Source organism: Pelobates fuscus, chromosome 10, assembly GCF_036172605.1.
Source record: "Pelobates fuscus isolate aPelFus1 chromosome 10, aPelFus1.pri, whole genome shotgun sequence".
NCBI lineage: Eukaryota > Metazoa > Chordata > Amphibia > Anura > Pelobatidae > Pelobates > Pelobates fuscus.
The window spans coordinates 72,924,459-72,950,062 of record NC_086326.1 but is presented as its reverse complement, the minus strand read 5'-3'; the positions used below and the strand labels follow the sequence as shown (position 1 = coordinate 72,950,062).

At 39.8% G+C, this 25,604-nt stretch overlaps 1 protein-coding gene across 1 annotated transcript in view; it reads left to right on the top strand.

The window, feature by feature from the left end:
- LOC134575070 (hexokinase HKDC1-like) overlaps window positions 1-24,662 on the top strand; it is a 63,011-nt gene extending 38,349 nt beyond the window's left edge. Inside the window, exons 15-18 of the mRNA XM_063434211.1 lie at window positions 1,531-1,714; window positions 19,679-19,834; window positions 21,375-21,608; window positions 22,168-24,662. Of these exons, the coding sequence (XP_063290281.1) occupies window positions 1,531-1,714; window positions 19,679-19,834; window positions 21,375-21,608; window positions 22,168-22,324 (731 nt within the window). The 3' untranslated portion in view covers window positions 22,325-24,662. The remainder of the gene's footprint in view (window positions 1-1,530; window positions 1,715-19,678; window positions 19,835-21,374; window positions 21,609-22,167) is intronic.
- The last annotated feature ends 942 nt before the right edge of the window (window positions 24,663-25,604 follow it).

Here is a 25,604-nt window from a genome sequence, read left to right as displayed (position 1 = left end):
AGCTGCATATCAATCCTATGGGTTTCATAATTTGCCAGAGTTTTAAAAGCATTTGGAATCTAAGCCATTATTAATGTTTTATAAACAAACATTGTGTTCTGCAGCTGCTTCGCTTGTTTTATAATTAAAATTCATTGAAAATGTTCACTACAACAGAAGCAGCAACGGGAAAAGCTATGCAAAGTGTTCTCGTTTACTTTTAACACAACCTCGATACACTAGAAGGTTTATTTTAATATTTATTTTAATATTTTTAGAAAACGTTGCATAGAGGTCACGAGCCCTTACATTGTAAGTCACGGAGCATGTCATTTTATAAGTGTTTCTGCTGATGATGAACAAAGCCTCACGTACAAAGTCATGACAGCAGCTCTTGGCTTGACTTTGGAGTCACGTCTGATGTACGTGCTCAGATCACCTAGGTTGGCAGCCAAGCCAAGAGCCATTGGAAAGAGAAATATAATCCAAAATCTTTCCTCCTTATAAGAAAAATGTGGTTATTTTTTTTCTCTTATATCATTTGCTTACATAACAAAAGTAAAGCAAATGGGGAGAACCCAAAAGAATTGTGCTGGTTACCCACTTCCTGTTTAGTTTTCCAGCACTTCAGGTTTTCACTTCAGGTTCCTCAAACATGTATTTTCTGGTCTGCCTTCCGCTGTCCTGTTATTGTTGAGGGTCTCTGTCTGTCTTTGGAATGTGCATTCTGATTGGTGGTTCATACAGAGGTCTGAATATTAGAGCCAATCTAAACCAGAGGAGCTGGAAATGTAACATTAGTTTCAATAATAAAAACTCTGTATGAGAAACTAATAAAAGTGCACTATTTCACTGCAGATATGAGCATTGACAGTAGATAATCTAACAGAAAGGGCCGTGCAGCTATCAAAGGGGACAATACGAAGTGCTTGGAGTGGAGCTTCACTTTTCCCTATTGGCACCAATATGTTTATTTATACGTTGATTATTATGTGGAACCTTTGTTTCTTTGCATTGCTTTGTCATGTAAGCAGTTAGTTGAGAAAAAAAAAATGCAATGCACAATGAAGTTTTACCAGTTGTCCTTTAATCAACTCCCATAACATTACTTGACTGCAAAAAATGTTTTAAAAAAAAATCTACTTTTTTCCTGCCCATGTCAAATTATTGTTATGCCGTTCTCTACAGTCCATCTCTATAAATTCTTGTGTTGTGGACCATAGACCTTATTGACCATGGTCAGAACTGGTCAGTACGCGTATTAATTAGTGCTCCTGACGATTTAAAATTGTTTTACTTTTAGATGTTCCTACTAGGATTGTTATTTTTGAACTTTTTTGTCCAAAAATTAATAAAAATAACAAAAACAACTAAATACCGATAACATGCTAAACTAAAAGCAGAAAAAGTATAAACAAATGGAATGCTTTTGGTGACTGGTTTCTTTTTTTTTTAGCCATTTGTCAAAAATAGCTGTAAAAATAAATGAATAAAAAAAATGGGCGGAAAAAATCTAAAAAGTCAAATAAATTAGTCAATTATTTTCCCCAGGAACCGGAAGCAATGTTTGTTACATGGAAGAGATGAAGAACATTGAATTTGTGGAAGGAAATGAAGGAAAAATGTGTATAAATACCGAATGGGGAGGATTTGGGGACAACGGCTGCCTGTCTGACATTCAAACTACATATGATATAGAGGTGGATGAAACTTCATTAAACCCAGGAAAACAAAGGTAGGACTCGCCAAATGATAAGTTAAAAAAAAAAAGACGAGGTTGGCTGTGGCAGGTTTAACACTTTCACTGTAAGAAAATGTTCAAGTTTTGGAGACCCAGTTTACTAAGCCATTTGTGGAGATCTTTTTCCATTTACATCAAATTCCTGTCAACATTATTCATATTGCAAAAACAAACCAAAAAAAATATTATAAAAAAAAATTATATTTTTCTTAAAAAAGGAGAACATCTTAGTTACTCAAATTAATAACACTGGTCGGTCTAATGTCAATGAAATGCAGGTTAACTTTGTTGAAACAAATAGATTTCTAGTTACTATGTATCTTGCACACATAGTAATGTAGTATTTTTACATCTTCGACCTAAATAGATTCCCAGCATGCTTACCGACTACTATCGGTATCAAATACTCATACTAACTGTGTTGGAATTTCACTGAAACGACATTCGAAAACAAAGTAGGGACAAAGTAGTACTTTGTCTCAGTATATTTCCTACAATTGACACTTCTAGACACTGGGTGGAGCTACAGCCCTCAAAAAGTGTCAATCTCCCAGCTGTCACCAATGACAACTACAGAGATATTATTTGAGGATTCCGCTGTCTTGCGGGATCCTTTATTGATCTCAATGTTGTACTCTCCCGCATGTGCAAGAGTACAGAAGTGATATTGGCTCTTGGAGGACGGGCCAGAAGAAGATGTCGGCGTCCGCAAGGGATGGGTTCAGGTAAGTAAATCTCACCTTTCTCTGCTCCCGTTGGCCACCGGACCACCAGCCACAATTTCCCCGTCAGGGGTCTTTGCAAACGATACAAAGTACCTAGACGGTGACAGTGCCACTTTAAAACGCATGGTTATAGTTTATCTCACCCTTAGCAAAAACAAAGCGCATGCTGTGTCGTTATGGTTCCACGAGTGCCATGGCACCTCTCCCATGTAAGTAGTCAAACCATATTTGGAGGCTGTGAAACTGATCAGCTGACTCTCTCGGGTAATAAGCTGGCAATGCAAGCAGGGCTTAGCTCAGAAAATATGAAGGAAGCTCCAAGCAGAAACTTCTGGTTCTCAACTCCAGCTGTGAAGAGGTTGCAAAGATGGACCTAAAGTAAGGAGAACATTTTTTCTGAAAAAATAAAATAAAATATTCTCACCAGAGTGGCATCAGGACACTCCTGGCAACATTCACACTACAGCACTCTATAGTAATAATGGTGCTTAAATGGGGTGTTCCATTAAGGAAGGGTTTGCTATTTACTGTATCCATATATTGCGCATGTGCCCTTATCTTTATAAGGTTTTATTGATCCCTTAAAAAAGGGACACCAGGGGGTGTGGCCTGGCAGCTCATGGACACGGACGTGTGAGCAGTCAGCTCCTCTGAGGGTGAGACCGATAACAGCAAATAGAAGAGAATAATTTGACCTACCTGCGATATAATAACACCCCAAGCCTTCTTAATCCACCATGTCTCAACGGGCCCCGAGAAAAGGGAAATTGAGGCAAACGGAGCTGCAAATTTCCTCTCTAACACCGCCACAAAACCGCGCGCAAGATGGCGCCGACGGCCCCAACTCACCCGCGGCCAATTCCTATGACAGTGATACCACTTCCATCTCAACAGGGAATGCTGCCCCAGCGTCAGAAGACGCTATGCAGAGAATGCTGCAAGAATTACAACATACACTTCAAGCTGAATTTGCTAAAATGGCGCGGGAAGTCCGTGCAGATATAAAAGCGATAGGTGAACGCACTACTTTACTTGAAGATAAGGCTGAAGAGATCATTGAGGACCACAATAACCTGACTGAGGTATTTGATGCTCTAGAATCACGCATGACCCTCTTGGCTGCCAAAGTAGCTGATCATGAGGATCGATATAGGAGAAATAACATACGCTTAAGGGGAATTGCAGAAGGCATTAAACCCTCAGAATTGCATGATTACGCCGTAAGCCTGTTTAAAGCTCTGTGCCCAGGCCTTACAGATGCTGACGCACGCCTTGATCGCATACACCGCCTTCCAAGGCCCAAATTCCTAGACCCCTCCACACCTAGAGATGTACTCACGCGAATTCATTATTTCACCTCAAAAGAAGCTATCATTAGAGCAGCACGAAACCCTGATAATATCCCATCCGAATACATGGGAGTGAAACTATTCGTTGACTTATCTGCGGCAACGCTGACAAAACGTAAAGAATTGGCACCAATAACGCAGGCCCTGAGGGATGCAGACATGCTATATAAATGGGGTTACCCTACCCGGGTCATAATCAAGAAAAATGGAGTTGAACAACACATCCATGACGTCACCGAAGGAACCAGATTGCTAAAAGAATGAAACCTACCGATTACGCTGCAAGATAAAGTGGAACACACACGAAGCACCAGAAGATCACCAACCAAACTCACCGAAGACTGGGTCACAGTATCGAAGAATAAATAATAGAGACTGGTACCGGAGTTTTGAAAGTTAAGAACCGCTCCACAAGGACATACTGTCAACTTACGTGAGCATGTTCTGATTTTATGCATATACTGTACTTCTTTTGTTATGTGGCTACCGAATGCCTAGCATTCCGGACCGTTTACGTTTATTCTTCTGACACCCGCCCCTGGGAAAGGCCCTCTTTTCCCATTATATATTGCACAAAAACGCTAACTTAAACATGACTAACACCGACCTACTTTTATATTTTACATATAAAAGCGATCCGGTAGGCAGACCAATACCAATAAAACCACCCTCCCCCATTTTCTGGCTCCCTAGAGCCTTCCAAATCTTAGGTAATGTCAGATGACACTCGCCTGACTTCCATTTTGTATATAGTTATTTTCTGGTTGTTTAGATTCTACCCTCTCCTACAGTCCCAATCCCACCTCCACCTCCTTATGACTCACAATGAGGTATTCGGGTATAAGACCCATCACCAACAACGGTCACACAAGATAGATAGGATACACCACAACACCAAACATGGCTTCGCCATACAGGAGCTTAGGTATCTACCTATTGCCATATGGCAACTACACCATGAAAGTACCAATGTCCCCAACGTAGGGGAATCATATTTCACTGGGAAACCTATTCCGGGGGGTGTGCTGCACCGAGACAATCCACAGCACCCTATTGATTGCACTGATGTTAATTACCCATGGCTCTAACTATAACATCGCTTAATGCAAAAGGTCTGAACTCTCCACATAAGCATAGGCTTGCCCTTGACGAAGCCAAAAAAATGAAAGCCACAGTGGCCTTCTTCCAAGAAACCCACTTCCTCAACTCTAATATGCCTAAATTTACATCCAAACAATTCCCTATAGGCTACCATGCCGGTTGCTCCAAAAAGAAAAGAGGGGTATCGATACTGTTCAGCAAAGATATACCCTTCTCACTACATAAAAAGATAGGAGATAAAGAGGGGCGCTTCCTCATAATCCAATGCCTACTCAATAACGAACAGTACACGTTTATTAACGTGTACAGTCCACACGAGAACCAATCAGCCTACCTCGATAAAATCCTTACCATAGCCAATTCACACAAATTTGGCAACTTAGTGATTGGGGGAGATACTAACTTCATACTAGACAGCACCCTTGACACGTCCTCTACCTTAGATATTTCCCAAACTACGGCAAAGTAACGATTAAACACAACAAAAGCTATCCAACAGCTTACACAACTCTGGTTTCCTGGATGCATGGAGGGTATTGCACCCCTCTGAAAAAGACTTCACTTTCCAATTGCAAGTGCATAATTCGTATTCACGAACTGATAGATTTTTACTACACTCCACTATGATACCTAAAATCCAATCCACCTCTATAGGTCTGATAACATGGTCCGACCATGCCCCTATCTCTATCACTTTAACTGCCCAATACCACAATAAAGGGATAGGTTCATGGAGGTTAAATTAATCCTTATTACGAGACCCCACCATCATCGGACAAATCAAGACAGAACTTAGAGAAAAGGAGACAGAGAATATAGGGTGCTGGAGGGAACCAGCTACCCCAGCTCTGAAGTGGTTACAAGGGGTATAGGGGGCTTGACCCCGGAGGCAAGGAGAAGAAAAATGAAAGAATGGGCAAAATAACCACCACACATAGAGCTATGTGAAGGTGGGAGATTGCTCGTTCAATGATCTATACCCCTTTGGTAATGGTATTTGTGGGGAAGAGGAAAGCGTAAGTTTTAAAACAAAAACCTTTTTGTGTTTTTTATGGAAGAAGACGTGGGTATTCAACCTTTAATAAGACAACTTATACTAATCACAATGAGGTATAAAACTGGCTCTACTTATGGCCAGGAGGGTGGAATTTCCCTGGTAGGGTAAATTCGTGGGTGAGGTAAGTACTCACAAATACTGGTCCAAGCTCATGCAGTGTATAAGTGCCTAGAGATCAGTAGGAAACACAGGTCCCTAATGATTATGCACATAGTATGTCAAACTTTAACGTCGTATAGTGGCCAGAAGGCTGGCCAGGAGGGGTATGGGCTAGAGTGTGTGGGGATAGTGAATAAACCTAGGTAGGTAAGGTACCCTTGGAAGGGGAGCAGAGTAGTCACTAAAGTGGGCTATAGGTACTGGTGTGAGAGGACGGGCAGAGGAGACCAATGGCCAATTCTGACAGTGTATGCATGCCCCACAGAGCATGGAATAGTAGCTTGTTGTCAAATGGACCCAAAGGATATGTCCATCCCTCACCCTAAATAGCCCTAGGATAACTAACTGTCTCCCTTGAACCCAGGGGACTATGAAACACTACCTGCTGCTTCAAGGCAGCCTCAAGGTTATCCCTGTTATTCAGCCCCACTCGCCCAGGTGTTCTTAAAGAAACATGAGGTATACTGCAAATGTGCTAAAGCCAGAACAAAGGACAAAAGAAAGAAAACGGAGGAGAAATAATAATAAATGAAAAAATAAAGTTAAATCAAACCGGAGTGCATCGGCATTCTGTAATGCTCGCTGGTCAAAGCTCATGCCGTAAGTAAGTGCTTAAGGATCAGTAGGAGACACTGGTCCCTGATGATTATGCACCTAGTATATCAGACTTTAACATCGTATGGTGGCCCGAAGGCTGGCTAGCAGGGCTAGTGGCTAGAGTGTATAGGGATAATAAATAAACCCAGGTAGGTAAGGTACCCTTGGAAGGGGAGCAGAGTAGTCACTAAAGAGGGCTACAGGTACTGATGTGAGAAGACAGACAGAGGAAACAAATGGCCAATTCTGACAGTGTATGCATGCCCCACAGAGCATGGAATAGTAGCTTGCTGTCAAGTGGACCCGAAGGACATGTCCATCCCTCACCCTAAGTAGCCCTACGATAACTGACTGTCTCCCTTAAAACCAGGGGACTGTGAAACACTACCTGCTGCTTCAAGGCAGCCTCAAAGTTATCCCTGTTACTAAGCCCCACTCGCCCAGATGTTTTTAAAGAGTCATGAGATAGACTGCAAAAGTGCTAGAGCCAGAGCAAACAAAAAAGGAAAAGAACAAACAAAGGAGAAAAATAACAAATGAAAAAAAATTAAATCAAACAGGAATGCATCAGCATTCTGTAATGCTCGACGCGCGTTTCGGCGTGACAACGCCTTTGTCAAGGGGCATGCATACACTGTCAGAATTGGCCATTGGTCTCCTCTGCCCGTCCTCTCACACCAGTACCTATAGCTCACTTTAGTGACTACTCTGCTCCCCTTCCAAGGGTACCTTACCTACCTAGGTTTATTCACTATCCCCACACACTCTAGCCCATACCCCTCCTGGCCAGCCCTCTGGCCACTATACGACGTTAAAGTTTGATATACTATGTGCATAATCATTAGGGACCTGTGTTTCCTACTGATCTCTAGGCACTTATACACTGCATGAGCTTGGACCAGTATTTGTGAGTACTTACCTCACCCACGAATTTACCCTACCAGGGAAATTCCACCCTCCTGGCCATAAGTAGAGCCAGTTTTATACCTCATTGTGATTAGTATAAGTTGTCTTATTAAAGGTTGAATACCCACGTCTTCTTCCATAAAAAACACAAAAAGGTTTTTGTTTTAAAACTTACGCTTTCCTCTTCCCCACAAATACCATTACCAAAGGGGTATAGATCATTGAACGAGCAATCTCCCACCTTCACATAGCTCTATGTGTGGTGGTTATTTTGCCCAAGACAGAACTTATATCATATTTTCAAAGTAACACCACTGATTCTTCATCCATAGACATGATCTGGCAAGCTCATAAAGCAGTGCTTCGAGGCATATTCATTAAACACGCCAGCTACGCGAAAAAGAAGCGGCTACACACGTATACCACTCTGATTCAACAAATAGCAACACTTACGCACACGAACAAGTTGAACCCGACAGCGAACCATTATGAACAACTAAAAACATTGCAAGCCCGACTGCGGGAACTAGAATCAGACAAAACTAATTATATACTACAAAAATATAAACATAAATTTTTTACCCAAGGGAATAAAGCAGGATCCCTTCTAGCGTCTAAACTAAAATCACACATGGCAAACTCACGGATAGCCTATATTTTATCCCCCACTAAAACTAAACTGATGCACCCACAAGACATAGTGGAGGAATTTGCGAGGTACTATAGTTCCCTATATAACCTCAAGAATGATCCCATGACACCCACACCGTCCAAAGAGCACATCGCACAATTTCTAGAAAAAGTGACCCTCCCCACTTTGACACAAGAAGAAATAAGCTCCATCACACAACCATTCACTGAAGACGAACTGAAGCGCACAATAGCCAAACTACCCCTACATAAATCTCCAGGACCAGATGGCTTCACTAATCTTTACTACCAAACATTCTCTGACATATTGTCCTCTCACTTTACAAACCTCCTTAACCAATGCTTCACAAAAGGTATAATGCCCACAGAGATGTTGCAGGCCCACATCTCCACCTTGCCTAAACCGGGTGTAACGGACCGTTTCACTTACAAGAGGATAAAATCCAGTTTAGGCGATATCCCCCTTTCCAGATGCACAGGCAGCTACTGCAAGCACCAATCTCCCGACTGGAAACACACGAACACTGGAATAGCTGAACAAGAAAAGCATACGAACAGCTTACACTCCTGGCAGTCAGCATACACTCCAATTCCCCCCAAGAACGAGACGACACATCGGTTTGAGGGTCAAGCAGAATCTCAGGTCTGGCACACCCAGCCTGGTTTTTATTACAAGTGTACACATACAGGCCACACCCAGGGGGAGGCATAAAATGACCAATAGTATCATAGGTGCAACCCACACATCCCCTCCCCTTAGTGTGACACATAATTCCATTATACATACAGTTAAAATATACTTTTTACACAACTTTCATAACTCTAAAACCATACAGCACATTCACATAAAAATACATATCCACAATCAATCCATTCAGGGGAACAACATATTAAAAAATTGCATGAATCAGACCAGGGGTTCAAAAGTTAGTAAAAGTATCTTTTGGGCCCTGGCTTGCAGCATGGCAAAATCTGTCTCAAACAGAAGTAAAACATCCCCCACAATGCATCCCGGCTTCCTCCCTTCTGCCTTGGAGATAATTGGAGAAGTAATCCAATTATCTCCCAGGTCAAAGACAAAACTCCATTACACATGTGGGGACCTAAATACAGGATTATGTTTTAAAATATATAAAGTCACTTTTTATACATTAAACACAGACATGTAACATATCCCCAGATAGCTCAGGTCTGCGTGCACATTATTAGGTGAATGGCACGCAGACCACACAAATACAGTTTAATTGCCATGGAGCCAAAGTCTTTCCCATAGTCTTTCATTATATGAATAGGCTCCATGGCATAGCTATCTGGGGGTATCACTGCTCACACAGGGCAAGTACCGAATGGCCCCACTGTGTTTAACCCCTTAAGGACCAAACTTCTGGAATAAAAGGGAATCATGACATGTCCCACATGTCATGTGTCCTTAAGGGGTTAAATGGCCAGAATGAGTGACATGCACTCTGTTAGGGCCGAATATGTTTTGTAAAAGGGCCCAATCTCCCAGGGCCATAGTCCAAAGGCAAGAGGCGGGCAAGCAGCCCCCTCCAAGGACACGTGGCGAGGTCGGTTTCGCCACACCGGGTAAACCAGTCACGCTATGTCAGAACTTCAGACCCATTTCCCTGTTAAACTGTGACACGAAAACCTATGCAAAAATGTTAGCAGACAGATTGAAACACATTTTGGCACGCATAGTCCATAATGATCAATCAGGATTCGTAATTAATAGGCAAGGCTCAGACAACACTAGAAAAGTGTTAAATATATTGGCACACATGGAAACACATAATATGGAAGGCCTTCTCCTAGCGCTCGACGCAGAGAAGGCCTTTGATAGGCTAAACTGGGAATATATGGAACAGGTCCTCCTTAAGTTCGGCTTCCCTGAAGTATATCTAAAGGGAATTATGGCCTTGTACTCGAATCCTACTGCTAGAGTTACCAATGCAGGATTCATATCAACTCCCTTCTCTATTACAAATGGCACACACCAAGGTTGCCCGCTATCACCATTGCTCTTTGTTCTCTCTCTGGAGCCACTTGCATGTAGAATTCGAAACCTCCCAGATATAATGGGAATTAATATTAAATCCTCAGAATACACATTATCAATGTTTGCCGATGACGTGCTGATTACTATGTCCCAACCTGAACGCTCACTACCGCACCTAATCGCCACCTTAGAAGAATATAGCACAGTGTCCTATTACAAACTGAACCAATCAAAAACTCAAGCACTACCAATACGCTTACCCTCCTCAATAGTGTTTACTTTGAAAAACAAATTTTCTTTTGACTGGAGACATACACACCTCACCTACTTAGGTGTGAAAATTGCAGCTACATACCGTGGCATCACCACACTAATTTTTTTCCCCCTACCACAGCTATGCAAAAACATTCTGCATAAGTGGAAAGATGTTATGTTGTCCTGGTTTGGTAAAATCAATGCTGTCAAAATGATGGTCCTCCCGAAACTGCTATATGTATTCCGAATGCTGCTGATACCTCTCTCACCCTCATTAGGCAAACAAATACAAAACTTACTATCATCCTATATATGGGATAAAAAGAAGCCGAGGCTTCCACTAACTTTATTACAATCCCCAAATAAGGAAGGAGGGCTAGGCTTCCCTAATGTAATGAGGTACCACAAAGCCACAATCTTAGAAACGGCAGTTAAATTACATGCACCGACACTAACCTTACAATGGGTAGACCTTGAAAGTAGATATAGGTCTGGAAGTTCTGTGGTGGATTATAGGTGGACCCCCAAACACTTGAGTGACAGTGACCACGACCTCCTACCCCTAACCCGCTATTCTATCCAAATCTGGGATCACCTCCACCTCCCGCAGAAGAAAAGCAAACAATTCTCACACTGGACGCCGATAACAGCGCTCCATTCGATCTCCCCATGGCTATCCCTAAATAGGGGGAAAGAACTTGGAGCTAAATGCATCAAAGACATATGCTGCCAGGGGACAATAATACCCTTCCCACAACTGCAAACTCTGTATGACCTACCCCCCTCCTTTATATTTCCATATCTCCAGCTTAAAAGCATAATTGTAAAAAAGGTGACTCGACCAACAAAGGGGTCACACTCTATCGACCTGGACTTGACCGAGCTCTACGAAAGATGCCACTCAACTCCGACCAAAAATAAAACCTTATCCCTGGGGTATGCAGTACTAGGGAACCAGGCTACCGCATCAACATTCTCTTACAGGGCACAGTGGGAAAAAAGAACACCCTCTGGCTTTCTCAGACAAACACTGGATTGCCACCCTTATGGCCCTCAAGGGCATCACCACATGTTATTCACATATAGAAGCCCATAAAAAGCTCGTATATAGATGGTATCTCACTCCCGATAAACTGCATAGAATTTACCCTCTCACCTCAGATAGATGTTGGAGGTGCGGGATAGTCAAGGATACTATGACTCACATATGGTGGGAATGCCGAATAATCGCACCACTATGGGCTGAGACCCAAAATCTCTGGACACTCCTGGGATTACCAAAATTATCACTGACACCTATGTTGGGCCTCTTTCTTTTGGTCCCTACCACTATACCACTCCCGGATAAACACATGATGTTGATGTCGATATTAGGGACACGTAACCTTATAGCGACACATTGGAAAAATAGCACTTGCCCAACTCCCACAATGCTAGATCTTAAAATTAGACAATACCTCAAATATGAAAAGATCTCAGCCATTACGCAGAAACAGATTACTATCGCACATCACAATTGGTGCAGACGGTCCAACCTCAAAGCATGACAACTTCCAATTGAAGCTGGTATATAAACATAATGTGAGGTGTAACAGTCACAACTTATTTATCCCAATGCTAAGTTTGAGTTGCTATGCAATGTCGGATTGCAACCCGACTATAAATTAAAACACACAGGTCTTCATGTGGTAAAGGTGGCTGGCGCGCAAGCATGAAGAAATCAATTAATGTATGACACAAATAACTTACCAAGGTGGGCGCAGTATGTATTAATTATGTGTCAAACACTGGGAATATAACGCAATTGTTTAGTAAATTACTATTGTATTTACGCAAATGCAAGTAACCCTATATGTGCGCTAATATCTCTAGCGATAAGAACTGATACCGTTTGTATAATGTTAAGTAACTGAACTGATATGGGACATGCCTTAAATGTTGTGAGACCCCCCACTCCCAAATAAACCTTTCAATAAAATACGAATTGAAGAAGGAAAAAAAGGGACACCATAGGCACTGTAACTGCTTCAGGTCTTAGGTGGCTACAGTGTCTGGAGTCCCCTGATGCCAACCTTCTATTCAGTGTTAAACCATTTTAATCGTTTAATGCTACATATGAGTCTCATTAGTCCATTTCCTCTGTGTTGTGTGGGCTAATGTGGAAGTATTCGCCTGTACAGAAATGGGTGACTGTGATTGGATGAGAGTGTCAGCTGACCGCTTTCAGCCTATCATAGTGCCCATTGCTAGTATGGAACGAAATGGCTGGACGGAAGTGTGTGATCTGTGCCCTAGTCATACCTCCTGTGAGGGCCGAGCTCTGGGAAGCAAAGGGCCTTTATTCAGTGTTAAACTGCTTGAAAATTGTTTAAAACTGAATAGAAGGGCAGTGCCAGGAGACTCCAGGCACTATAACCAATTCAGGACATACTTGAAAATGAGAGAAATCTCAATGTATCTTTCCTGGTAAAATATTTTATAAATAAATAATAAATGGTTATAGTGGCCACAGTGTCCCTAACAGACAGGGTTATTAACTAAAGAATGCATGGTATGCGAATTTAAGGTAAATTCCAAGCAAATTTAAAATGTAAGGCCAAAGAGCTGAACTGGAAAAATTCTCCTAGTCAGTTCATCCATTCATTTTAAAATTCACTTTCAATTCACAATTTTATGAATAGCCCGGAGTGTGTTAATCTGTAGTGGTTTATCTGTTTGGCTTTCACTTAATACAGTGAAGTGGATACAGCCAGATAAAACTGATTAAAATTAATCGGTTTACCATAGACACATTTCTAAGTAATATATATATATATATATTTATTATAAATATACATACATACACACACACACACACACACACACCCCAAAATTATAAACGCAACACTTTTGTTTTTGCCCACAATCAACAACCTGATCAACTCTATGCGAAGGAGATGTGTTGCACTGCGTGAGGCAAATGGTGGTTACACCAGATACTGACTGGTTTTTGGACTCCCCCCAATACAGTAAAACTGCACATTTTAGAGTGGGCATTTATTGTGGTCAGCCTAAGGCACACCTGTGCAATAATCATGCTGTCTAATTAGCATCTTGGTATGCCACACCTGTGAGGTGGATGGATTATCTCGGCAAAGGAGAAGTGCTCACTAACACAGATTTAGACAGATTTGTGAACAATATTTGAGAGAAATAGGCCTTTTGTGCACATAGAAAAAGATCTTTGAGTTCAGCTCGTGGAAAATGGGGCAAAAACAAAAGTGTTGAGTTTATAATTTTGTTCAGTGTATATATATATATATATATATATATATATATAAACAGAAGTAGCTCACTAGTGAATTCATTGTGAACAGTAAATAGTGCTTCAAAATCAACATGGTGAATAACTGCTCTTAAACACCCGTGAGGGGATACCTTTCTTCGCTCACCATAAATACATAGAGGAAAAAAAGGGATTCATATGATAAACCTTATAATCAGTGGGTTGAGCGCTGAATGATAGACAAGCAGATAATAGCTTACCCCTCTGTATAGTTATATAAATCTCGATGTGGGGTAATATGAAAAAGAGAAAAACACAGAACAAATCTATTGCAGATGATTTTAACAATATGCTAGATGCAAAATAGATATAAGAAGACACACTCACACACAATCTTCAGAGTCTGATGATAAGGCTCTATTATAACGCAGTGCCTTTATAGGTAGCACCCCACCTTCTTGGATAAACAAGGATCTCAAGGCAAACAAAACATAGGATATCATGGGTGCAGTATGTCTGTGTCTGTAATAGACTAAAATCACTCTATAAAGGAGACTCTCACCATAATAAGAGCCCATATGTGCCTTGACTCTCAGGTGTAAATGCTTAGTGTCAACTTGTGGGGTGACACTCCCCAATCTGGAACCTGCTTCAATAGTGTCTTGCAATGCACATAAAACAAATGATTTGGGGTCTGCCAATTATGGTCTATGCCACTGATGCAAGTTGCGTCCCTGGTGATGCCCCCTATGAAGACCGTACCCCTATTCTGTGTCTTCCAGCAGCAAAGTTGGGAGATGTGATATAATGTTAATTTACTCCTTCTTCCAGTGAATGTCAGTAAGAATGCCTTTATCTATCTAAGATTACTGAAAAATATGTTTGTTCACACTACATCAACATTTGGGTAGTTCATATGACTAATTCTTGAAACTACATGAAATATTTACTTAGAACATAAATATTACAAATATAGCAATGGTGAAAAGTACTCTGCTCTTATCTCAACGTTTTGTTCACTATACAGTGAATTTAACCCCTTAAGGACCAAACTTCTGGAATAAAAGGGAATCATGACATGTCACACATGTCATGTGTCCTTAAGGGGTTAAAACTGAAGTGCAACGTTCAGGCAAAAATAGCCGATCTATGGCAAAGTTGGATAATTTTTATAGAAAAGAACACTTGGGAGGATAGTGTTAATGATCCAGGAGCTACCAAGTAGGAGTGGCTCAAAATGGGTGATGAAAGACAAGGAGGGGTAATATACCTTTAAGGGGTATATATATATATATATAATAGCAATAAATCGTAATGATATGAAAGCTAGGATAATAAATCAATAAATGCAACAAAACTCTGGAAGGTACAAATAACAAACTATCTCTGATGGATACAGAGTAGCAAATATTTGAACCAAGATAATCTACTTTGTATCGAACAAAGATAGAAATGGTGAAATAAAAATAGTGTTATGGCACTACAGTATAGGGAACTGCATGCTAAAATAATAAAATCGCTGATATGTGCAACAATGGTGATATGATAATAACAGGTACAAAACTGGATAAAAAATAAGAGCCAGTTTATTAAGAATACGAAATATAAAAATTAAAATGCATCAAGAAATACAGATCCGTCTAGAATCCAATATAGATTACCAGTCTATGGGGGTTAGAAAATCATTCGTAGACCCTCGGATGCACCAGGATGGGAGTGGATAAGGTTGTGGTATTCTGTTTTTCCACTCCGGTTATCGGTGAGGACGGCAAGCAGGTTGAAGTGTGCGTCCCTGCTCAGACCTCTCTCCAGAGGGCGTGCACAGATAGTACTGCAGTGAAACACCGAAAGTCCCGGGCGAATAGATAATTCTGCTGGCAACTATCGACAGGATCTGTACCCGGGTGAATTAGTGATGCCTTACGCGTATCGTGGGTATATAGCCCCACTTCTTTGGGCATCACTAATTCATCCGGATACAGACCCTGTCGATAGTTGCCAGCAGAATTATCTATTCGCCCGGGACTTTGTGTTTCACTGCAGCACTATCTGTGCACGCCCTCTGGAGAGAGGTCTGAGCAGGGACGCACACTTCAACCTGCTTGCCGTCCTCACCGATAACCGGAGTGGAAAAACAGAATACCACAACCTTATCCACTCCCATCCTGGTGCATCCGAGGGTCTACGAATGATTTTCTAACCCCCATAGACTGGAAATCTATATTGGATTCTAGACGGATCTGTATTTCTTGATGCATTTTAATTTTACATTTTTATATTCCGTATTCTTAATAAACTGGCTCTTATTTTTTATCCAGTTTTGTACCTGTTATTATCATATCACCATTGTTGCACATATCAGCGATTTTATTATTTTAGCATGCAGTTCCCTATACTGTAGTGCCATAACACTATTTTTATTTCACCATTTCTATCTTTGTTCGATACAAAGTAGATTATCTTGGTTCAAATATTTGCTACTCTGTATCCATCAGAGATAGTTTATTTGTACCTTCCAGAGTTTTGTTGCATTTATTGATTTATTATCCTAGCTCTCATATCATTACGATTTATTGCTATTATATATATATATATATATATATATATATATATATATATATATATATATATATATATATATATATATATATATATATATATACCCCTTAAAGGTATATTACCCCTCCTTGTCTTTCATCACCCATTTTGAGCCACTCCTACTTGGTAGCTCCTGGATCATTAACACTATCCTCCCAAGTGTTCTTTTCTGATTTCTTATAGGTTTTGGTGAAACCCTATTTTTCCAGTTTGAAGCTACCTGATATTAGCCTTATTCCCTCTCTCTGTGTGTTACATTAGGTACACCAGATCCACTTCTTTATGGATATTTTTTATAGTTTAGTAAATTTGGCCTAGATTTTTCACTTTGATTTTTAGTTCACTGCAATTAAGTCTTTAGTTCACAAACTACTTAGTGTAACCTTCTTGCAAGTTCCTTGTGAGTAGTTTCAGTTACGACTTTTGCACATGTAGAATTCATGCCATTTGAATGAAATGGTACAAAATAAATTATGGTTCCCAAAAGGAGTTTTGTGATTAGCTAACTGAATTTCCTCCTTGCACCACGTGAATTCTCTATACTGTAGAACATCACTTTGTATTTTCTTATATCGTGTTCTTTGAGGAATAAAAAAAAAAGTATCTGCTGAAATATCAACAGACATTTAGCTTCGATCAGGGGGTATTTTAGGAACAAATAATATCCTTAACAATGTTTTCTTGTTCTAAATGTAGGGACTATATAAACATAAATTTAAAAATACAATTGTAGCAGACTGTTCTGCAGTCAGGGGTCAGGTGCATTTAAGATTAAGACTCCAGAAATTACAGGAACACTATAGTCACCTAAATTACTTTAGCTATATAAAGCAGTTTTAGTGTATAGATCACTCCCCTGCAATTTCACTGCTCAATTCACGGTCATTTAGGAGTTAAATAACTTTGTTTCTGTTTATGCATCCCTAGCCACACCTCCCCTGGCTATGATTGACAGAGCCTGCATGAAAAAAAAAAACTGGTTTCACTTTCAAACAGATGTAATTTACCTTAAATAATTGTATCTCAATCTCTAAATTGAACTTTAATCACATACAGGAGGCTCTTGCAGGGTCTAGCAAGCTATTAACATAGCAGGGGATAAGAAAATCTTAATTAAACAGAACTTGCAATAAAGAAAGCCTAAATAGGGCTCTCTTTACAGGAAGTGTTTATGGAAGGCTGTGCAAGTCACATGCAGGGAGGTGTGACTAGGGTTCATAAACAAAGGGATTTAACTCCTAAATGGCAGAGTATTGAGCAGTGAGGCTGCATGGGCATGTTCTATACACCAAAACTGCTTCATTGAGCTAAAGTTTTTCAGGTGACTATAGTGGACCTTTAACCATATTCAGATCAGTTATGACCTAGGCAGGACCATGGAGGTCATTGAGAAAACACAGAGCCAGTTTATTGTTTATATAGAGCCCTCTAGGCAACCAGGCCTATTAACAGTAATTACTGATTAACAGTGAGAGTTTCGGGAACTGGAATAAGCCAACAGATCCTAAATCAAGCATGTATGTATGTAAATAAATATTTGAAGTGAAGTAGACAAGTCTTTATATATTACAAGTAGCACATGTTTTTACTGTTGAATACATAAACATGTATTTCTAACTCTATATTGTCCTACTAACTATTTTGCTGACTGCTTCCACCTTATGCAATACATTTTAAAAAGTAAATAAATACATTTAAATAAAGCATTTTACCTAACTAACTTAACTTATCTTTGAGCCCTTGTACGCCATTGTCCATGCTGCCATCTTGCCTCCCTGGCTGAGATCATTGATGATCTCGCCTAATCCAGGCTAGTTTACATGTGTGTTACATCGCCATGCTATGCCAATTAAATCGCCTTAGTCGGATTCTTACAATTCTCACAGGTATAGAGCCTCTAGTGTCTATGAGGAAGACAGGCGCAAGAGGAGTGTTTAACCTTGCAATAAAAACATTGCCGTTTCAATAAAATGGAAGGGTTATAAATGGTAGTGACACTACACCCACACCACTTCACTGAGTGTTAAGCAGAAAGATTATGAAAAAAAATAAATGACATTTTCACATAAGGAAAAAAAAAAAAAGAAATAACAACAACATCGAAACACCAATTTGTAGCAAACTGAATAGTCAAAATTTAGACTAAAATAGTTTGTCTAGTTTTGTCTAAACCTTGCCATTAGATTTTTTATTTACTTTCAGAGTATAGTGATTAAATCCCAAAGTGTACAAAATACAATATTTTAAGTTTGGATTTTTATTATTACCTGATCCAGGTACATTTAAGCATGTAGAATATATCCATGGCAACAGCGTAAATCTCAGCAAAGGCCTTCCTTATGAATTCTGCATGCTGTCGACCAGAATTTGAAAGGGCTGCCTGGTGATATGAGGAAATCATGTACCCCCAGTGTGAAACCCATCAGGTTATCTTGATGATTAATTCAGCCATGATTAGTTCTTTGATTTCACATTTGAATTGTATGATTGCCACATATACTGGGTAATTTTTCAAGTTCTTTGAAAGAGAATGCAAAATCCATAAGCACCTTGTATATGGTGAAGTGGAAAGTTGATCCTTCAGAACCTCCTACCAATTACCACACCCCGTGCTAAGGATAGTCTCTGGGTGCATTAACCCCTAAATGAAGATCATTAAAAAATACACCAGCAGTACTGCTATGATGTGAATAAATATTTACATTAAGGGAACACTATTGGCACCAGCACAACTATCTTGGTGTATAGATCATGCCCCTGCAGTCTCAATTCTTAATTTTCTGCCATTTAGGATTTAAATCACTTTGCTTATGCAGCCCTAGCCACACCTCCCTGCATGTGACTTTGCAGCCTTCCTAAACACTTCCTGTAAAAGAGTTCTAATGTTTACACATATTTTATTGCCATTTCACACTACTAGACCTTTTGTCTGGAAAAGAGCTTGCAATGGAGGCAGAATCATGCAAGGTTATTCACTGAAGTAAGAATTGTCTAAAATTCGATGTGAATTTTAAATCTAAGGCCAAACTAGTCTACCTGGAATCATAGCTGAATTTTTCCAATTCTACTATTTTTGCCTTGAATTGGAAAGTCCTGACAACTCCCTCTTTAAGTGAATAACAACGATTAGCTTATCCCTTTGCACTTATCCTGGGGTTTCAATTGATAGCAACAAACTAGAATGTCATGGCAAATACTTTTAATGGCAAGAAAACCTTTTTGGCCCAGTCCTACTTAGATCTATTTGGTTTTGCAACTACGTATAATAAATAATATAATACTTATTTTCTCTTTAGATATGAAAAGATGACCAGTGGAATGTACCTGGGGGAAATTGTACGTCAGATTCTAATTGACTTAACCAAGCGTGGTTTGCTATTTCGAGGGCAGATTTCAGAACGCCTGAGGACAAAAGGAATATTTGAAACCAAATTCTTGTCTCAAATGGAAAGGTACCAATTAAGTGACCTTTTGCATGACGCAGATATTTTTTAAACTAATGTGACTTGTCTCATGCATTTTAAGTGGCACTGACACCCAAACATTTTATTTTATAAATAAATTTAAACCAATATTGCGCATGTTACATTTTTACTGGAATTACTGCTTTACGTTCTGTGATGATAAAAAATTTTAGGGGAAAAAAAATCCCAAATGGATAAAAAAAAACTCCAAGTCCGTGTAAATCTTGAAAACCTTTATTTTTTAGGTTTGTCTTTTTTGTCATTTTTCCTCTTTGGGCCCAAATATTCCGTACTGCGACTCTTCAGTCTATTTCTCCCTATGACAATAGTGGCAATCACTATTAATAGATATCATACCAGAAAGTGTGAAGGAATGTTGTTAGTCAAACAGTAGGCCATTTGCTAGTACCGTATATATTCAGTTCAGGCAGTTTTTTTGACAATGGAACGCAGCCATTGTGGACATACAGTGCAGGGTTTAGAAAAAGCCCATTAGTGAGCCACACCCATATAAGCAGGCAGAACGTCAATCGTAAATCTCTGCATTACAGGTACTATTTACCTGCCTGAGGGAAGAAGGTCATTTAACCCTTTCACATAGATTTCAAAGAGGAAGTGTCTACACAAAACCCCAGCTTTCTGTATTGTGTAAATTATAGACTGTATAATCTAGGTCACATCAAGGACATTTTTAGGCCCTGGCCAACAGGACTGAGGGTGCCCCATGATTTCCGCTTTTTTTTTTTTTTTAGCATACTATTATACATTTTACAGCATGCAGTGACTCCCCAAAGCAGAGCCTGTTTCAAAAGACATGCAGGGTTATTCAATAAAGTGAGAATTTAAAGTGAATTCAACGTGAATTTTAAATGTAAGGCCAGAGTAGCCGAACTGAAGGCACAGCTGATGTCAACAATTATTCCTCGGCTATTTTGACTTTAAATTTGAACTGCACTTCTCACCTTAGTAAATAACTCTGTTGGAGTTTCTCTGTGCTTTCTACACAACCCAAATCAGTTTCCTCATCACTGAAACTTTGGGGAAGTTGGAATTGGAGCTCCAAGCAAATTTGGGGTCCAACCCATTAAGGTAAGTGTGTTCCCAAGGGCCTCCTGGTACCATAATAACTTAATTTAGATGAAGCTGTTATGGTGCCTAAACTGTCCCTTTAAGTAAATAACCCTGTTAGGGAGCAGAAACCTGGCTCCCTGCACAACAGTCGTATAAGTAATACAGTGCATCACTAGGCTAAGCATTACCAAAAAGTCTTAATCTGGAAATGTATTTAAACAACCCTAATTAAAACTTGTAGCATTGTCCCTCTCGTTTTCTTTTTATTTCACATTATTTGTGCATTGAACATGTCCTTACCTTGTATGAAAACATTTATTAAATTATTATTATTTCTTTTTTTATGGAATGTATATTTAAAATTTGCGCCCAATTTGTCCTATTGCTGTATTTGTCTTATATGCATATCTTAATATATACAGTAATTATTGGTGGCACTTTTTGCTTCTTCCCGCAGTGACCGTCTAGCTCTCCTTCAAGTTCGGAAGATTCTCCAGCAGCTTGGTTTAGACACCACTTGTGACGACAGTATAATTGTGAAGCAGGTTTGTGGAGCAGTGTCAAGGAGAGCAGCCAAGTTATGTGGAGCTGGGTTGGCAGCCATTGTGGATAAAATCAGAGAGAACCGGAATCTGGACCATCTAAACACGACTGTCGGTGTGGACGGGACACTCTACAAGCTGCATCCACAGTAAGTTATGGAGCTTAATCACTGCAGCTGCTCTGCCTCCCTGGCTGAGGTAGTGTAAGCAAGGAGTGGTGCCCAGTGGACCCCATTTAACCCCTTAAGAACTCATAACAGAAATTTTCCGTCATGCTGACCTTTGACTTCTGAAGCTGTGTCCTTAAAGGTTTAAGAAGCCAAACTGTTCTGGTATGGTATGCCTACTTACAATGATATGGTATGACTGCTTACAATGGCACCATAACCACTATAGTACGCTAGAGTGGTTATGGTGCTTGTAGTGGTTTCCTAAACTGTTTATTTCTTATAAAAGAAAGGCAGATGAACTGTTTCTAGTTGGTGTTATTGTTCTGCCTTTAAAAAGGGTGGTTATGTATGGGTGCTACCTTGTAGGATATATATGTCTGTTTTTATCCCTCAAAAAGTAGAGAATTCCCTGATGGGGACTCAGCTGCATCATTACTTTTGACAATGCTACAGATTGGCATTCCAACTGGCCATTGTTGTAGTTTGACTGTACAGTAAGCTTTTATCTAAATGCAGCCTTTGTTTGCATCCCTTTTAGTTTCTCTAGGATTTTGCAGGAAACCGTGAAACAGCTGGCCCCTGAATGTGACGTAACATTTATGTTATCGGAAGATGGCAGTGGCAAAGGAGCTGCTCTCATCACTGCAGTGGCAAAACGTTTTAACGGGAAGGTCGAAGAAGAAGAAACCAATTAGAGATTCATGGATCCATCATCATCAAGATTAATTCCATGATCTTGCAGTTTCCAAGGGTTGGATTGGGTGCTGGTTGTACTGATTTTACTGTTGCGTTGTTGAATGCCTTATTGTGTAAACAAAATGCACAGGGTCAATTCTCCATAACTCACTGTTCAGTAAATCCATCCCATAGTGGTAAAGTATTTACATACTGATTACATCGCAAAATCTTTTTACAAAACTTTCCTTGATATGATAAGTAAGTCAGGTTGGAAACACTGTAACTTAAAGGTACACTGTAGGCAACCAGACCACTTTAGCTCATTGAAGTGGTCTGGGTGCAGTGTTCCTTTTGCACTTAGTGCTGCAATGTAAAATATTGTTTTTCCAGAGAAACTGCAATGTTTACATTGCAGCTCTAAGTCTGCCTCCAGTGGCTACCTACCAGACAGCCTCTAGAGGGCTTCCTGGATCGAAACGGACCTTAGGTCTGGTATGTGACGCTGGATTTCCTCACGCTCTGCTGGATGCTTTTCTATGGGGAAATGCTGGAGGTGCGGAATGGCGCTGGGGTAAGGGAAGGAGGAGCGATAGTGCCAGGCATACAGCTTTGTATTCATGGCACTGTAGTATCCCTTTAAAATGGTATACAGCTTCACCCAGTGCAAAGACGTGTTTTTCATATTTAGATTCTTTATTTGGGGTCAACATCGGAGAAACAGAATAATGTATTCCAAAGCAGCCACAAAGGCAATCACATAACTATAGCATTTTAAATCAAATGAGTGGCACCCTGACCTCCTAGATTTGAGAAATAAGAAAAAAAGAGAACATAAAGAGTAAAGAAGAAAAGGGGGAAAATAATGTATAGTGAACCACAAGAAGAGGGTGGGAAGGGTGCAAAGCGTTGACGCCCATTACAACATTATTATTGTCTCTGAAATCCTTCAAAATTAAGCATTTGTTGCAGACCCAATACAGTGTGGCCAAATCAGTGCACCAGTGTTTATGTTCTCTTGCATGAAAAAAGGTAGTAGTTAAAAAAAAAAAAAGTAATGCTTATATTTAAAATGTTTTGCATTATTGCCTGTAAAAAGACAAATACATTTGAACTGTGTAATAACTGTTTCGCTGGGTATCTTGTTTTTAAAAAGGTTAAATTCTGTTGAGATAACTCATAAGCTAACAACCTTGTACTTTGAAAGGACGTCACCTAACACCCTGCACATGACCCTACCTTTACACCCCCTTTATTAGAGACCCCACCTGTCACATGTCCCCTAGATAAGTTCGAGAGCTACGAATGGCTGCGTGCCTTTACCATGCGGTTTGCATGAGCTTTTAATGCTGATAGTTAATAGTTGTCAATATTAGATTGGTAATGAATTAAACTCCCCCAGACCTCCCCTTTATTGTCTTTAAACTTTGTTCTGTTTAATAAACAATGGACATTCTCTGAATTGATTCCTTTGTAGGGTCTACATCATTGAGTGTTCACAGGACCTCAGAGTGTGGTTCGATCTAAATAGAATTATAGGCCATGGCAGGAGAATGTTGCAGATGTTCCTACACTGTTCCATTACAAGAATATTATAGACTAGCAATGTAATTATCAGACCAGGGTTTCTAACAATGTAAATTTGTAGAACATAAGGGTAGAATTGCAAAACCAATCTATGTTCATGTTAGATTTCTCTGCAGTTTAGTTTGACTGTGCTCTTTGATTCCTATAATTAGATCTACTCATGTTATCATTGTAGTCAGTTAATCATTTAAAAAGCTACTGTACTGAATTAATTCACTCTAATTGGTACCGGAGTTTAATCACTCTTTGTAAACAAACTCTTAAGAGAAGTTACACATTTATTTTCCTTAACGCCTCATTGAAGTGGTTTGGATGCAGTGGTCCTGTCTTCTTAAGCCCTAGTGTAAAACATTGCAGTTTTGTAGGAATTCTTTTCAGGACTATAGCTTCCCTTTATTTCATAGAAATAGCAGTATTCCGATGCTGATCTAATTGAGGTTTAATAGTTTAATGCGTTTAATTCTCCAGTTTTCCCTGCAAAGAGTCACAATGACAGCTCACTGATCCTGCTTTCATTCTATCCATTCATATTTTAAAATGGGCTCCTGTCAGACTACAGGGTGCACAATACAAGTTCATTTCTACCATTGGATTGTTATAATATTTCCCATTAATTGTGTGCAAAGTGAGGCAGATTGACGATATCCGCCGACAATACTCCGTACTCTATTTAAAGTTTTGAAAAAGCAACACAATTTCTACAAATATCTGGCATTAACTGACCATGCTGACAGCAATCACAATCACACTCAGGCAGCCAGTGCTTGGTGGGATCACTGAGATCCCTGCTTGTATAGAGCTGTTACTGAAAGGAGTGTGATTGCTGACAGCACACTCCTATCACTCTCAGCCAGCCGGCCCATTACAGTAGATTAGTCACTGTCTCACCGCCATGCCTTCAGCATAGCCCCACATACAGGGACGGGTGACGTGAAGTGAGGTTGCGACGAGGTGCTGCTTTGGCTGGCGGCTGGAGTTTCTAGATGTGTAAGACAACGTGCGTTGACTGAGTTACCTATAATATCAGTAAATTACAAAAACTGATACCGATTATCAGATATATGCTAAATATCGGCTCTAACAATAGGCAGAATCGATAATCAGTCTATCTCTAGTGCAAGGCCACGTTAATGGCTGTGGTCATATTGGATTTTTTTTGGGATGCTCTACCATGACAGCAAGGTAACACCCAACTGTTAACTGCTAGTTCTGTTCTTCATGTAAAAATGAATAGGGTAAAACATATATGCAACCAATCTAGAACACAATTATATAAGGAATATCAAAATACTTTGTATTACATTACATTACTAAATAAAAAAAATATTTATCACATGTATACTTCAAAATAACTATTGCCAGGCTTCTTGTTTGTATTGCACCGCCCAACAAAACGAAAGAATGTTTTTAAAAAAAAAAATTAAATGTAGTTTATTTTACACATTTCATGCAGTATGATTATTTGAATGTTAAGGAATCCACCAGTAGTGTAATTGTGCCTCATTTTAAAGCAGTTATGTAATTCTTAAATGCTAGCTTCCCACAATTAATGTAATGAACCGATAATGCTATCACTGTCGGCAATCTCATTCATTCACTAAACTGATCAATACCGAGTAGAACATACATTTTATTAGGCATCCAAATAAATAATTTTGATTTCCTGAATGACTCCTTGAAATCAATGCAATGCATTAGGAGTGATCTCCGTTC